Consider the following 17,457-nt stretch of genomic DNA (forward strand, 5'->3'; position numbering starts at 1 on the left):
TTAGAATTAGAATCCAATGTAATGCTGTTACTGAGAAGTTCCATTATAGTCAATGGAGCTTACTACCAGGTGTGGATAGGATTGCAGCCTTAGTGGTCCCAATATTTTAATTATTTTTTTTCAATTAGACAAATTTTGGGTAGTCTTCTGTTGCTGCTTGAATTGAGAAAATTGCTGTAGTCCAGTAGGGAAACTTTGAAGGCATGGATGTCAGTAGGTGGGTCTCTAGTTTCCAGCAGTGTGTGCAAATCAGCGAACACTTTTTTAAAAAGGAGTTCTGAGTCACACATAAGCATGGTATTGGAATCCCAGAAGTAATTCTGAGTATAGAAGTACCCCAGCCTATGGATTTGCTCTTTAGGGAAAGAGAATGTTCCTATCTAGAACAAACATTTGGCTGTATGTTGAACCCCCACTATCAAACTCTGATATGTCTGTGTTGCACTCCAGTTCATTCACCTCATCTGTCCATCACAAATTCCAGACTTCTGTTTAGGAATCGGCCATTGCACCTAGGTTTGATGAAAAGGAGAAATGAAACTGTCAGCTGCATATTGAAGACATTTGCCATCAGAGCTCCCAGTGGCTTCTTCACCTGCCTCAGCTATTTTCATGTATTTCATGTAGTTGTTTAGAAAGCATGAAAAATAAATTGAAACATGTGAACCATTTCCACTGGAAGGAAAAGCCGTTCTCCAGCACCATCATCTAGAACCTTTCCTTCAGAAAGAAGCAGAACTCTGCCAAGTTGTTTTGCCTACTCCCAACCCAGAAAAACTCTTAAAATGCCAGTCTATGATTGCAAAAGTCAGTAAAAGAATTAAATTGTATCAACAGAATTGCATGCACCCTGTCTCTGTCCCAGTGTCTGCTATCAACCAAAGTGATCAAGGCAGGCTCTCTTCTGAAACCAGACTGAAAGTCTAGACAATTCCTTTCATCAATAGCATCTGGAATTGTCCTGCCACCAAACTCTCAAGTACTGGGCCTAAAAATGGTAAATTTGAAATTAGCCTTTAGTTACAGACACCAGCAGTATGTATCTTACATATGATCTTCTTTTTGTTTTGTGGGACTTCAGGACAGAACCTGCAAGTCAAAGCAAAATGTTTGTGAAACTGTGGATGTGTGAGAGTTTTAAAACTGTGGCATGCAAATACGTATGCAGGAGCATGCAACATGAGTACTGCTCATAGCACCTACAAATGTGTCCTGAGTATTGGGTCAAAGGTAGCCTGGAGTCTGGCATTATGAAGTATCTCCATTTGTTTTCTGCTCTTGTTTGTACAGCAAAGTTCTGACAAACTGAAGGGCAACCCAATGAACCTGTGCAGGAGGAAACTGCAAATTATGCATATTTATAATGAGCTTCTCTTTCTGTGATTGTAATGGTAATGACATGATTCAGCATTTATAGAGGACAATAGTTATCTAATAACCTGCACAAAGATCAGACTAGTTCAGTAATAATATGTTTTAAATTTTAAATTGATTTCAAAATAGTGTTTGCTTATTGTTGCTATAGACATGCTTGAGTGAGCCTGTGAAATGTTAACCCAATCTTATAAACATGCAACCTTAACATGTGTCTGGTTAGAATTAAGCCTGAGGGAATTCAATGGGCCACGTGTGTTTGTGGGTAGGATTGTGATCCTATATATACTTACCTAGAGGTAAGGTAATAAGACCACTGGTCTTAATGAATCCAGTGGTTCTGGCTTTTGAGTAAACATGCATAGGAGCAGAGCTTTCAGATCCATATTTAGTAAATGTGTTTAGGATTGTGGTCATGCACCTAATCCTCTGTATATTTAATCAGAGATAAACATCACTAAGTTCACTAGTGCTTTCTTCCAAATAAGTGTGCTATAGAATTATAGACTCAGGCTTCATTCTTATGCACATTGCAGTTTTGAACTAAAATCTCATACACAGTAACTTGAGAGCAAGTTCCACTGAAGTGGATCTAATTTCTTAGTCAAACAAAGTTTAATTCAAGGTGCTGGTCATTACCTTTAAAGCTCTGTATGGTTTGGGCACTCGGTACCTTAAGGTTCACCTTCTGCTAAATGAATGTACCCATCCATTGAGTTATCTGGGGAAGGCTCTGCTCCACATGCCATTATGGAGCAAGGTTTGACTAGCATGGATATGGGGACAAAGCTTTCTTCATGATAGTCCCCTGGTTGTGGAACTCCTTGCCTCAGGGAATTTAGGATGCGCTCCCTTTTACTAAGGTGTTCAAGACCCATCTGTTCCTCCAAGCTCTTGGTTTGTGAGTTGCTGCAGAAGCATTTTATTTCATGTCTGTGTGTAATTCATATTTTAGGTCTGATTTTGTTGTAGATATCTTTTTTAGTAGCCTTGGGCCTACTTGTGCAAGGCAGGATGAAAATGAAATAAATAATAATAATAATAATAATAATAATAACAACAACTACTTTATTTTTACCCCGCCTTTCTCCCCGAAGGGACTCAAGGCGGCTTACAACATATTAAAAACATAATTTAAAAAACAAATAAAAACATATTAACACATCATAAAAAAAACAGCAGTCAGAGTAAAAATAGGTAAAAAGAGCATAGAGCAGCAGCAAGTCATAAAAGAATCAGACCTGTAAAAAATATTAAAAGATGTTAAAAAGATGTTAAAAGGCCGAGAACTCAGAAGGCTTGTTTAAATAGAAGGGTCTTCAGGCCTCGCCGAAAGGTCTCAAGAGAGGGAGCCATTCTTAAGTCAAGGGGAAGGGGGTTCCATAGCATTGGTGCCACTACTGAGAAGGCCCTATTTCATGCAGCCGCCCCACGTACCTCCCTAGGCGGTGGCACTTGTAAAAAGGCCTTCTCTGATGACCTAAGAGGACGAGCCGGATTGTACGGGAGTAGGCGATCTCTAAGATACCCTGGCCCAGAGCAGTATAGGGCTTTAAAGGTCAATACCAGCACCTTGAATTGGGCCCGGAAACGAATGGGCAGCCAATGCAGCCGCTGGAGAAGCAGACTGACAGAGTCGAACTGCCTACCTCCAGTAACCACACGGGCCGCCGCATTATGCACTAGTTGCAGTTTCCGAACCGTCTTCAAGGGCAGCCCCACATAGAGCGCGTTACAGTAATCTAATCTCGATGTCACCGAGGCATGGATCACCGTGGCCAGGTCAGCACAATCCAAGTACGGCCGCAGCTGGCGCACCAGCCGAAGCTGAGCAAAGGCCCCCCTAGCCACAGCCGCCACCTGGGAATCTAGGAGCAGCTGCGAGTCCAGGTGGACCCCCAAGCTGCGGACCTGCTCCTTCAGAGGGAGTGCAACCCTATTCAGCGCAAGCCGATAGTCCAGCACCTGCATCGAGGATTTCCGAACCAGGAGAGCCTCTGTCTTATCCGGATTTAATTTCAGCTTGTTAGCCCCCATCCAGATCCTCACTGCCTCCAGACAGCGCTCCAGACTCTCAACCGCCACCCTGGAGTCTGGAGAAAAGGAGAGATAGAGCTGGGTGTCATCGGCATATTGATGGCACCCCACTCCAAAGCCCCGGATGACCTCTCCCAGCGGTTTCATGTAGATGTTAAATAGCATGGGGGACAGAATTGAGCCCTGTGGCATCCCGCACACTTCTTGTATAAATAAGCACACTTCTTGGTAAACAACCAGCAGACTGTAAAGCACTTGTAAATCATTCTGAATATGAATCAGAATTTGCTATAATGGGTAATTCTGCCTCGGGAGTAGGTCTTTAAAGTTGTAAGAAGCACCATCGTTTACAGCGGTTAGTCCAGATAATTTTCCTCCATTTTCCTGTGTGTGTTTCCTCAATTTTCTTGTGTGTCTGTAAAAGTCTTGACATCCTTTTAATAATGCATCATCTTTTTTTGTCACTTAGGCACAGAAGGACCTGGTGTAAGCCTCTCAGAGGAAAGACAGAGTGCTTCTGAAAGCTCTAGCGTTTCAGTCATTTATAATCCCTATGCTTCCCTTTCTATTGAACAACAGAGGCAAAAGTTACCAGTGTTCAAGGTATAAAAAATACTTTGAACTGAATTATGAACGATATTATCCTTCTATATATTGATTCACATCCTTTGTTTTACAACATGGTAAATGATAATCTTATAGAACTGTGCATTTTTATCATTCTTTTTAAAAATTCTGTTTCTTTTATGGTGAATTATGTGCAGAAATTCTGAGGAGACAGCAAATCATATATGCCGCAAGCTGACATTTGTTTTGTTGCACACTGAATTTAGTGAGTTTAAGTTTACCTAATTTGGTTCTGGACTGTGATCTTAGTAAATATTCTTATATTGTTTTGACTATGTGCTGACTTTAATTGGATCCCATATCCAATTGACCGCTACCTGCTTCTGATGCATGCTATCTAGCTCTTGAACAAAAGAGTGCAATTTTTTGCTGGTTTTTCCTTCCCTCACGAGTCCAAACTGTACTCTCTATATTCATCAGCAGATTGGGGGGGGGGGGGGAGGGCGTAGGAGGCTAGAGTGGGAAGGGGGAAGTGACAAAAATTGTGTCTCCTGCCTCTTGCAGGAGTGTATTTGAATACTTCTCTTTTTATTTTAATTTCAGCTTAGAAATCACATCCTTTACTTGGTAGAGAATTACCAGACATTGGTGATTGTCGGAGAAACAGGATGTGGGAAAAGCACTCAGATTCCTCAAGTGAGTGTTAAAATAATTACATAAAACTTATATTCATAAAGAAGGTACGCATCATCCAGGTAGCCACAGCAATGTTGACACCCCTTGAGTCTCATTGATTTTAGTCAGAGTTGGTCACACACTTACCTCTCTTCCACTTAAATCAAGGCTCCTTGAAGTTTATAACTGTGGCTAGGTCTTACAATCTGTTGCTGCTATTCATGGTGTATCAGAGTTGATGCATGATAGGTGGCAAAGATGTAAACTTAGAACTATGTTTTTCCTCAACATCTCATTAATTTCAGGCCTATTGTTTGCAAATTTTTACATTGAATGTATGATTGTTAGGTTCATCAATATAGAATTCTGAGAATTATGTTTCATAGCACTTCATTCTAGCAGAAAATGTTTTCTTTTTCTTATTCTGCTTATGTCATTTTTATTTCATCTTTTCTCCAAGTGTTTCAAGGCAGCCATTTCATTTTTACAACATCATCTGAACTAGATTGAGAAATAAATGACTAGAGCCTGAGGTAATTCTGAGGTAATTAGAGAAAGGTTAACAGTACAATCCTATGCATGCTTGCTTAGAAGTAAGTCTCACTTCTGGAGACAGTCCAAGACCTCCTGACTTGGCATGCTAAATGCTGTCCTTCTTACCCGATGATGAGGCAGACTCTGCCTCCCGCTCTCCAATGTTCTATCTTGTCACTCTCCTCCTCTCCACAATTCCTCTTCCTTGCTATTCCTCTCTTCCTTTTCCAATTCAGGAATTGGAAGGAGGAGGAATGGATGGAGGCAAGTAGATGGATGAAGGTGGGAGACCTCCACTAATCTGCTTCCTGAGGTGACCACTTCTGCTGACCTCATGGATGTGCCAGTCTGTTCACTGAGTTCACTGGGGCTTACTACCAGGAAAGTAGGATTGCAACCTAAGTCCCTTCAATGATCCCTTCTTCTGTGGTGGGTGACTTAAAAAAAAAATCCAAGGTTTTTGTTGTTAATGTCAAAGTATCTCAACAAAGTATCCATGTTTCATATGACTACAGAAACAAAACAGAGGTTTGTTTTTGCTTTCTTGGTGGCTAATGGCATTTCCCATCAGCGCCCAGTCTGATAAATATTCTAGTAATTAACTTGTCATTATGTAATACATAATACTAATACATAAAACAAGACTTGATATAAACATTCTATTAGTAATGTTTGTTTTTGTTTTTCCATTGCAGTATCTAACAGAAGCTGGTTGGACAGCAGAAGGGAGAGTGGTGGGAGTAACACAGCCCCGCAGAGTCGCCTGTGTTTCAGTGAGTCTCTTCTCTAAAATGTTTTAAGTTGAACTCTGTAGAATATTCTTCTGGAAAATCTGATAAGTATGTTGATAGTTTGTATAACACTTGACTTTTGCAGTTAGTGTTGTTATTGGCAATTTCCAGAGTATTCTGGAAGTAAGCATTCTTGAGTCCCAAGTCAGTGTGATAATAGGAGTGGAACCTGATTTGAATCTGGAATAGAGTCTGATAGACACTTGCCCAAGCAACATGGAATTTTTTGTACCAGGGTCTTCTCTGTAGTTCTCCTTGCTAATTTGTTCTTGGTATGAATGAAGCGACAAGTTTTGAAGACCTGTTTCCATCCAAAGTGAACATAGGCTCTGGTAGCTGTTTCCTTGTTGTTTTGATGGCCTCATAGTTGAGCAGCATAGATGAGTATATGCTGCTTGAAAATTACAGAAACTCATGATGGAGGAAGGCAGAGTAGATGACAGTGTAAGATAATTGTGTCTAAATTTGCACAGGGATGTTTTGGATTTTTAGCACTGAAGGGCCACAAGACCTCATTTTTAGGTCGGAGTTAAAACAAACTTCAATTACAGGCATTGAGTTCAGAGAGAAACTTATTACATTTTCTAAAATGTGGTGCTAAGGCAAATTGCTGGATATAGACACAGTTTGTATTTACATGTTTATAACTGTTTTTATTCACTGTTTTCTCCAGAGCAGTTGAAGTTCATTGTGTGGTTTGTTTTGATGAACAAATGTGAAACATACCTGGCTGTTTAGGCCTGTGGCTCAGCAGCTTTTGTTGAATTATACTTTTCTTTATAGCACTATAACTAATTGAAATTGATTTTTTTTTTTTTAGAGTGGATTGCTTTTCTCTTATTGCTGATAGAAAACAGTCTTGAAGGCACACAGGCTTGACATGGGCCCATAGCTTAGTGGAGAGAACACATGCTGGGACAGGAACCATTTAATTATTTGATTTTCTCTGTAAACCGCTTTGTGAACTTTTTTGTTGAAAAGTGGTATATAAATACTCTTATTGATGATGATGATCATAAACACATAAAAATTACTGTCTAAATCTCTCCCAGGAATACCAGTGAAGAATAGATCTTATAACCATAAAATTGTCAAGTGTTTGGTCTCTACTGAGTTTAACATTATCTCTTCTACTAGATTGCAGGTCGGGTAGCTGAAGAGAGGGGTGCTCTGCTGGGTCATGAAGTTGGATACTGCATCCGATTTGATGATTGTACTGACCCACAGTCTACGAGAATTAAGGTAGTGTCCTTGAATAAAATGCTGGTGTCCCATAATGCCTAATGAACATCACTTTGCCTTTAGCAGCACTGTTACAACATTGATCTGATTGTCATTATGTGAACTCCTGTACAAAGATCTAGCCATGTTTTATTATATGTTCTGAATATTCATGGAGTGGTTTTTCTGCTTATCTTGGATCTGCTCTGTTTGAAGCATGTTGAGATCCTCATCAGTCTTAGAGAGAGAACTGCTGTTCTCGCTTTCTCAGTCTTTTCCATAAGCATTGACTAGTTCTTTTTCCAGAATTAAAAAGTTAATACAGATAGCATTAGCACTCCTCCTTCTGCCTCTTTAAAGTAATAAAAATGTATGTATTCCTGCCTTCTGTATATAACACCATAGAAGGTATAGTGATGGTGGAGAATCTTTAGAAAAAATACACTAGAAAAAATGCATCTGTAATCTCAATTGTTCTTGAACAAGGTCATGGCAAAACAAGTTGTAGATTGTGATTTGTTTCTTTTTCTATTTTAGTTTCTGACTGATGGGATGCTGGTGAGGGAAATGATGGCTGATCCTTTATTAACAAGATACAGGTAAAAATGCTGTTTGTAATGCTGTGTATGTGTTTATTATGCAAACCTGTTTTTGCTCACATCAGTCAGTGCCTTGTTCTTTGCTGAAACTTAGATTGTAAGTTTTCAGGGACATGGACCTGCATTTTTTGGTGGTTATTCTGTGTTTTGTTTAGCAGTTCTTACCACATATATGGATGTACAAGCAACTTGTTAAGTTCCAAGTACTGAAAGATATTGCTGACCTTCTGTTACTACTTCTTCCTGAGTAATAACTGTACTTTTTTTGTTCAGTTTTTTGCTGTGATTCTTCAGTTGATAGTTGTTGCAGATCAGCTGGAGGTGTAAATGTTGAGTCACGGGTGTGTGACTCACAAGATCAGTTTGCAGGATCAACATAATTATTTGAACTGTGCCTATTTATTTAATTGGTAACGCTGATGTTTTTAGGTGGCCTTAATATCAGTATTAACACACAATATTGGAACTGCTTCTTTTTGTTTTGATTCAGTGTCATCATGTTGGATGAAGCTCATGAAAGAACCTTGTATACAGACATTGCCATTGGCTTGTTAAAAAAGGTTAGAGTTCTTTCACCATATTGTGCTGCTTCCCCCTGTGTTCACTGTTTTGTGCCACTGGGAACAGACCAAAGGGTTGTAACGCTGCTGAAATCTGGTTGTCAGCTACCAGCCGTTGTGAGTCCATTCCCCAACGTGTGCCATTTTCCAATCTAAACTCTATATGAGCACAAATTAAAGGTACTCTTGTCTCCCTGTTGTTGAAAGAGGTATTCACTGAGTGTTCGCTGCCATAAAGGGATAGCAGGTGGTGTTTTGTAATATTTTATGATAAAAGCACTATAATATTAACTAGTATGAATGGAAAAGATGGAAAGAGCAAAATGCATCCTAATACTTTGGTTGACAGAATATAAGACAAACTATCTTAACAGTATTTGGTAAAACTTTTGTTTAATTTTCCTAGTGGTTTTCAAGTAAGAGTTGTTTATGGTTAGATTTATCTTGGGTATATTGCCCTTCATTTTACAGAGATATGTTCTCAGAATTAAATTACACAGGACTACAAAATTGAGTGTCAGAAAAGTTTTTCCCAAACTTCTTGGTGGTTTGATATGAATTTGGGGTGCCGATTCCAAAAATGGCATCCGTTTTGCCTTATCACATCTAGTTTTGGAGATACAGTATAGCCTCATTAGTGAATGGTTCAATCAGCTTCCTCATGAGGAAGCCATAGTGTAGGCTTCCTCATGAGGAAGCTGCTTGAAGCATTCACTAAAGAGGCTATACTATATCTCCAAAACTAGACGTGATAGGGCAAAACGGATGCCATTTTTTTTGAATCAGCACCCCAAATATACCCAGGAATTGGTGTAACATTTAAGGAAGCAAAATGTGTGTTGTCCTGTGTTATTGTCCAGCGTAGGGAATCTACGTAGAGTAATGCGTATTTGCCCTGTCTCAATAGGTTGTGGATGAGTAGATTGTTCTCCCACTCTGAATTCTGATTTTGCAATTAGAATACCTTGTCATACCACTATTCCTATAGGTGCCAGTTTGAAACCATCTATATTCAAATATTGTCAGCAATGTCGTCTTGATCTTTCCTCTTTTATTATTACACTCACTGTTGTCTTGGTCACTGCCTGCTGTGCTTTTTATTTGTAATATTTGTTTAAGATAATTGCTTATTTTTCATTTTATCAAAGTTGTTAGCCATAGGGTCAGCTCCATTATGGAGGTGTATGGTAAGGTGTAACTATTTAAATGTTACCTTGTGTGCTGTATGCCTAAGAGGCTAACATTTTTCATACAGTCAGATCTGGAGCTTTATGTGACATAGCTAAGCAATTTCTTTTAAATATTCTCTCCTCTCCCCAATATCTTGCAGGTTCAAAAGAAGCGAGGTGATCTTCGTCTAATTGTAGCATCAGCCACACTGGATGCAGAGGTACAGCTATTAGACTAGGCTTAAATAATTTTCCTAGAGTGTTTCATTTTCTGATAGAAAATGATGTGAATGTCATACTTACCTTGTGAAGAGTCTTGCAGCGTGTTGAGCACTGCAGTCTGAGCCACTGGTTTTCACACGTTTAGCACTGGGACCCACTTTTTAGAATGAGAATCTGTCGGAACCCACCAGAAGTTATGTTATGACTGGAAGTGACATCATCAAGCAGAAAATTTTTTAACAATCCTAGGCTGCAATCCTACCCGCTCTTACCCAGGAGTAAGTCCCATTTACTATCATTGTTAAAAGAATATACATAGTAGCTTGTTAAAAGTACAGGTCTGTAACATGTCCCCAAATGCAGTCACATACCATGGTAGCATCAAGTCTAATATATTGGGACAGGGAGCCATTAGTTATTTGATTTTTCTCTGTAAAACACTATGTGAACTTTTTGTTGAAAAGCAGAATATAAATACTGTTAATAATAATATTAAAAATAAAATACTGAGATGAATGGAGACCCACCTGAAATTGGCTTGCAACCCGTCTGGTGGGTCCTGACCCACAGTTTGAGAAACACTGGTCTGAGCAACACATTGAGGTACAATCTGCTGTGTCAGGTCCTACAAGAATGAATGGGAATTGCCTGTCTGCTGAGTCAGGCTTGACTGTGCTCAGGGGCTCCCAGGCAATATATAACCAGTATTTTGATACCTGGCTTTCTGGAGTGCCAGACTATTGGAGTTTTAGTGCAATTTCTTTATAGAAAATTCTGGATAAGGTCATGTTAAACCAGAAGTTGCTTGGTCAGTTTATCCTGTTTGTGACTGTTTTTGCAACAAAACTCTGCTTTGATATTCTTTCCCTGCTGATGAAGAATAAGGCCCGGGGGTCGGATGTGGCCCGCAGAAGCTTTTTATCTGGCCCTAAGGCTCTCAGCTGCGGAGCAGTGCTGAGGTGGCACTGCTGAAAGGGCAGCCCACATGAAAATTGGACTCTTCTATGTCTTGAGATATGATCAAGATTTGTATATTTTCTGTCATTTGCAGCTAATGAGTTCCTAAGTGAGAAAAAGTGCTTATTTTTGGTTATGACCTGTTTAATGACATCACTTCCTGCCTAATGACATCACTTTCGGCCCTTAGCAGGCATCATGAATGCTATTTGGCCCTTGGTATGAAATGAGTTTGACACCCCTGATTTAGCTATTATAAGCATTTGCTATCAAGCATGCCAAATATTTCCAAACCAAGGATTAGCTCCCAGCTAAGGAAATTAGCAAAAATGCACAAAAGAATACATTGTTGCTAATTCAAAAAGTTTTTTCACTAAAAAAAATTTAACTTTATCCTAGAAATTTAGGGATTTCTTTAACCAAAATGAGACCAACGATCCAAGCAAAGACACCAGCATGATCCTCACTGTTGAAGGGCGAACATTTCCAGTGGATGTCTTCTACATTCAGAGGTCTGTTCCTGTTTAATACTCGTAAGTGGTGATTAGAGGAGCTTATATCTTTGATATCTGCTGATTGAACAAAAGGATGGGTGGGGAGGGGATAGTAAACAGACCTTTAGGTATACTTAAAAAAAAAATCATCGTACGTTGACTTCACTACCAACAAGTTAAGGATGTAAAGCTGAAATCTGTTTTCCAATTGAATGTGTCTTTCTCCTATTTTGTGAGCAACAGGCGCAGACTTCAGTGGAGGAGGGCTTCGGGAACCTTCCCCCGTCCCCTTCTGCACCGGCCAGCTAGAGCAGACTTCAGACGAGTGCTACGGGGACTCGGTGGAATCTTCATGCTTTTCCTCCCCTGGAATCTTAGTCCTTCCCTTCCCCCTCCACAGAAGGCATATGGGCAAACCTGGCAACACCTTCATGCCCTCTCTCCTCCTCCACAGAAGGAGATGGACAGGTCCGAAGGCAGAAGTGGGCTTGTTTTCTTTACCCCTACACACACAGTGCTTGCTTTGCGCTTGTGCTGAGCAAGGAAATGTGGGTGTCATAGGCAGATGATATGCTTGGGAATCATGTTCGTTCATGTTCTCGTGACCTCACTGTTTGTGTTGGTCATAACTGCAGAATGTTCGAGTAATAGTAGTAAAGTTTTGGGAGAGTAACCATTAGTCTGTGGCAGCTAAAACAGGCTGTCCTGTGGCCTCTTCAAAGCTAACATTTTATTGAGATATGAGCGTTCATAGGTGGAATCTAGATCATACCATCAGGTGCATGAAGTATTTTGTTTTTATGCATAGAGCAGGGGTGCCCAAACCCCAGCCCTGGGGCCACTTGTGGCCCTCAAGGCCTCTCAATGTGGCCCTCAGGGAGCCCCCAGTCTCCAATGAGCCTCTGGCCCTCCGGAGATTTGTTGGAGCCCACACTGGCCCGATGCAACTGCTCTCAGTTTGAGGGGGACTGTTTGACGTCTCCCGTGGGCTGTGGGATGAGGGCTCCTTCCACTGCTTGTTGTTTCATGTCTGTGATGCAGTAGCAGCAGCAAAGGAAAGGCCAGCCTTGCTTTGTGCAAGGCCTTTTATAGGCATTGAGCTATTGCAAGACCTTCATTCATTCGTATAAATTCATCTTTATTATATTCATTTATGTAAACTTATGTAAATTTATTCAAATTTTAAATGTAAATTAATTCTTTTTTCTCCGGGCCCCCAACACAGTGTCAGAGACAATGTGGCCCTCCTGCCAAAAACTTTGGACACCCCTGGCATAGAGTAATGAAGTTATCTGATTTCCATGCCTTGATCAGACAGACCATGGGGCGATAGATTATTATGGATGCAATGAGAATTGAATTTCCCACTGTACCCTGTATCTGTCTTTTAAAAATACAAGTATTTTCTGGCTAATTCATGCTTCTTGAGGAAATCTTCAGCAGAAAATGAGGGTAATTGGTTGATACTTATGAAGTAGAAATTGTTATTTATGTCTTACCATTTACCATGTAGTCTCAGAGCAGCTCACAACATCTTAAGAACAATATGACCCCCAAATAATAGTTTATCAAAACGCTGTAACATTGTTATGTTAGTAGTAATCATTATACAAAAGTCTAGTGGAACAATTAGGATTTAAACTGCTATCTGAAGATGAGTAGGAGCTTCCCACACCTCTTGTAGCACATTCCAAGTTTGAAGGACCACTACAGAGAAGGCCCCTTCCCATGTTAAACACCTGTAGTATCTCCTAGGTGGAGATCTGTTAGGTGAAGATTCTGCTACCTCAGAAGATCTTAATGGGCGGATAGTTGCCCACCTGAAAAGGTTGCTTCTAACATGTACATAAGGCTGGTTCACACATGCACTTTATTTTAGTACAACATTTCAGTAACTGGCAGTTTTTGGTGTAAACTAGTGGTACTCAAACTTGACCCCCGTGGCTGTTGGCCATGACTCCATCATGTTCCTGACGGCTGGAAGTGACATCATTAAACAGGAAGTGGCCAGAAATATTAACTATATTAATATTAATTATATTAATCATATCATTAATTAAATGCAGATCTTAAAAATATATTAATACACAGCAATATACATGCTTTATAAATGATCAGCTGCTGATCACTGTTTGAGACAGGATGCTGGAGTAGGTAGATTTTGTCTGGTCCAGGAAGACCCGTTTTTTTAAACTTTGTAAGCATACCAATAGAATTGTTTTATCAAATGAACTTTGTGAACAACCAGTCTGACCAACATTAAACATGCACACCCCTGTGGACCCCAATCCAACTAGTCATTTCTCCCATTCTCCTTGGATAGGATTGAACCCTTAATTTAATTAAATTTTTCCAGCAACTGGTGGGGTAAACAAAAATAGACCATGAAAATATGTCAGAGTTGATAAGGGTTTGGTTAGGAAGTTGATTTGTCTCCTATACTAGGAGATGCACAGCTCAAGCCTATGCATGTCTACTCAGAAGTAAGTCCCATTAGAGTCAATGGAGCTTACTCCCAGGAAAGTGTGGATAGGGTTGGGCTGGCAATCACTTCATTAATGGCTGATAAGAATTCCCTTCAAATAGCAAGAATCATCACTTTAAAAATACAGCCTCTCCTCTTCAGTCAAACAACAAGTTTAATAAATCACTTTAAAAACAGTACCCCTTTTCTGCTCATGGCCAAGTAAAGTGTGTGCTTGTCTCTCCCCCCCCCCCTTTGCCAACTGCATGGAAGCAACTTTAAGACCCCTGGTGACTGGTAAAATAGGAAGCGTTTTATTTGGGGAGGGGGAGGAAAGCAGGAAGGTTTGGAGATTGAAAGGAGGGAGTGGAAGAGGGAGGAGGTTGAAAAGAGAGATTTCGCTTTGATGAGAACAATCCCAGGCTGGGAACTAGGAACCAACCAGACAAGGATCAAGGAGGGTTTCTTTCTGATGGTCAACAAAGGCAAGGACTGCAAAATGAGCATGCTTAGTACTTGCCAGATGGGGGTTGGAGTCGAAGAGCTTTGGAAACAACATGCAGCAAACACGGCAGCCTCGGAGTGGAGGGAGAAGAGGGCAGGGCGGCAGCAGCCACTCTTGAAGTCACTCTGGGAGGGAGCAGCTGAGCAACTCCTGTTTCTTCTGCTTTAAAAAAAGCACAGATGATGGGCAGAAGACTCGTATTCTGCCCAGGGGTGTGACTGTATTGCTGCGAGAGGACATCCCACGCCTCCCCTTTGACTTCCTGGCGCCTCCCTAAAGAGCTGCGCCTCACAGTTTGAATAACACTGGTGTAAACTGATTCCATTGGAAAGCATTTTATTTCAGGATGTGAGAGTTCTATCTGTGGTGTTGTATCCAAAATGTATTTGAGGTCAGTAGATGATTTAGGTTTTAATCATACACATACTTTGCTGGGAGTAAGCCCCATTGAACAAGGAGATATTTCTTTCTGGATAGACTTGCTTAGAGTCTGTCATTATTGAATGATGAACTTCAGTATGTGATCTAGCCAATAGTTTAGTTTAACTTTAAGGACTTGATTTCCAAAGCTGCTGTAGGATTTCGACTGTATATTTTTAGAATTCTTTGTTCTGTATAGGCAAACACTAGTGCAAATGAGGTTTTTTTTTCTGTTAAACATAATCTTTAGTATATGTCCAATTTATTTATTAAACACATTTTTTTCTTTGTGACACAAATTCATAATTATACTGTGGTTGCAATCCTATCCACACTTTCCTGGGAGTAAGCCCCATTGAACACAGTAGGACTTACTTCTGAGTAGACGAACATAGGGTTGAGCCCTGTGTTATATAAATTAGAATTTGTGATTCAAGGAGACAAATTAAGTGCTTCTAAGTAACTTGAGAAGAGTTCAGGAAGGGCCAATCATTAACATTGTTAATGTTGTGATCAGATAAGAATGAGATCTCTCTGAATTATCTATGAAAAGCTAACTGTTTATTCTTTTTTTCCCCCTGCTGGTAATAAAGAATTCACACCATCTAGTACTTAAGACTTGTGTATATTTTTTTTTCCGACAGTCCTGTTCCGGATTATGTGAAATCAACTGTGGAAACAGTCATGAAAATTCATCAGACTGAAGGAGATGGGGATATACTGGCATTTTTAACTGGCCAGGTAGACACAAAAGAAAAGTTTCTGTCCTGTTGAAATTGTTTCTTTGATGTAAGCTACTATGTTCATCTTATTCCATGCAAGAACTCTTGATTTGGTCTAGCTGAAAACATTGCTTACATACGACATTTGTGTGTGTCTTTCTTGCCTGTATACACATCTGAGAGCAAACCATACTAGTTAAGTATATTTTTGTAAGGTTACTGTATTTCTCATTTAGAATCATGCCAAAATGTAAAATACCAATGTAGTTTGGATTTAAGAAGCTACTAAACTACCAGTGGTCATCCATACACATTTTTTTCACTGCCGGTATGCTTTTGTTCCAACAGCTGCCTTTAAATTCGTTTGATCAGTTAAATTTCACTTCAGCCAAGCTTTTTAAGTTGCTATGTGAGCTGCTCTGTTTGCATGGTGATGGTATGCAAATTCAGCATTCTTTGATTCCTTCAGATATAATCTCCACTCAGTACTTATTGCTTTACCAACCTTGGGGATGACAAGTGCTTCTGAACTTTCCCTTCAGTTGTAATCAGAGCAGCAGAATGAGAAAGGGCAGTAATAATGGTATGGCTCTACAGGGGCTTGCCGCTGTGCAAACTGTCCACTTCCTGGCATCACACTTTTTTCATTGAGGTACAAAGGGCACAGTTCTGCCACATATGTGCCACTGTGGTGGCTGGAAGTTTGTTGGAGTTAACCTAATCTCCAAATAGGTAGTGCAGAACTGCCTGTAGGAAGAAAAGTAAAGTTGTTATTACTTTTTGTCTGTGTTTCACATCCATACAGAGGCATGCAGACCAGTTATAGTGCATTATGATGCCTCTGTTTAAATGGAAGCTTAACATAGAGATTCTGGAAGATGAAGCATCAGGTTTTCCAAATCAAACTCTGTTCTTATCTAAAATGGAAGGCCAACTTGTAAATGTTTTCTCCACATTGACTTGTTTTCATTAATTTGACATTAATGTAAGCTAGGAAGAGTTAATGGTAAAGCATTGGACCAAATTTATATGTTGTTGTGGTTGATCTGTCTGCATCTTTATATATTGAGGGGAAGGCTCCTAGAGAAAAATGTTTTATAAGTATGCTTCAACTTCCAGAATATCATCTTAAAACTAAAACATATCTTTGGTCTGTTATTCTTCTTGATGGTTTTCTAGGAGGAAGTGGAAACAGTTGCTTCTATGCTGATAGAAGAGGCTCGGATCCTTGCTCGCACAGGGATGAAGAAACATCTCCGTGTTCTCCCTATGTATGCTGGGTTGCCTGCTTCTGAGCAGATGAAAGTATTTGAGAGAGTGTCTCGCAATGTCAGAAAAGTAAAGTCCCTGTATTTATTGACCTAAATCTAGGTTAATAGGGTATCAAGTTCTGGCAGTGTCTCCAGTAAAACTTCCGAAGGGATACCCTTTGGTTGCTGTCAAAATAGCGAAGAGTCTTGTAGCTCCTTAAAGACAAGCACATTTATTTCAGCATAAGCTTTTGTGGACTAGAGTCCACTTCATCAAATGCTTGACATGTTGTCCTCAGCTAGTTGGTATCTAGTAGATAAGCTTATGCTGAAATAAATGGGTATGTGTCTAAGGAGCTACAAGACACTTAGTTATTTTTACTGTGTAGAGGCATATCTCTGCAGGATAAACATCATCTTTTTTTTGTCTAGCTTCCTACATTGTACAGGTTATTTGTATGTCAAGTTATTTGCCCATATTTTCATGTGGTGAGCTTTGTGCATGAGTTAGGGCTGGACCTCTTCTCTTAACAGTTAGCTTACACATGCTGCTTGATGAACACAAATGATTGTTTATTTTTGTATTTCTTAGAAACTTGTCACTCGTTTGCTAGCTATACAGTTTTAGCTTATGCTTGCCCATTTTGCTCCTAAAAATTGATGCATACCAATATGTCTACCTTCTTTAACTTCTTTCTGGTAGCATTGCTCCACAACATTGTGAGCTGTAAATCTTTTGTTTCTGCTTTATTTTTGTGGTAGTTGATCTCATTCATTAAAGTCAGAGCTGTTGTTTTTCTTCTCAACCCCAGAGTATAAATCTGTCCTCGTAACATTTAATTACGATAATACATTAGTAATAATTTTGAATGGGTAAGTTTTTGCCTCTGTGGTTT

General features: G+C 39.8%; 1 protein-coding gene across 2 annotated transcripts in view; it reads left to right on the top strand.

The window, feature by feature from the left end:
• Positions 1–17,457, top strand: part of DHX35 (DEAH-box helicase 35) — a 46,995-nt gene that overhangs the window by 4,229 nt on the left and 25,309 nt on the right. For both annotated transcript variants that reach the window (XM_066624084.1, XM_066624085.1), the window contains exons 2-11: positions 3,881–4,014; positions 4,582–4,674; positions 5,883–5,960; positions 7,116–7,220; positions 7,737–7,798; positions 8,289–8,358; positions 9,689–9,748; positions 11,106–11,218; positions 15,234–15,330; positions 16,491–16,649. In XM_066624084.1, coding sequence (XP_066480181.1) covers positions 3,881–4,014; positions 4,582–4,674; positions 5,883–5,960; positions 7,116–7,220; positions 7,737–7,798; positions 8,289–8,358; positions 9,689–9,748; positions 11,106–11,218; positions 15,234–15,330; positions 16,491–16,649 — 971 coding nt within the window. The remainder of the gene's footprint in view (positions 1–3,880; positions 4,015–4,581; positions 4,675–5,882; positions 5,961–7,115; positions 7,221–7,736; positions 7,799–8,288; positions 8,359–9,688; positions 9,749–11,105; positions 11,219–15,233; positions 15,331–16,490; positions 16,650–17,457) is intronic.

Source organism: Tiliqua scincoides, chromosome 4 (genome assembly GCF_035046505.1).
Source record: "Tiliqua scincoides isolate rTilSci1 chromosome 4, rTilSci1.hap2, whole genome shotgun sequence".
Lineage (NCBI taxonomy): Eukaryota > Metazoa > Chordata > Lepidosauria > Squamata > Scincidae > Tiliqua > Tiliqua scincoides.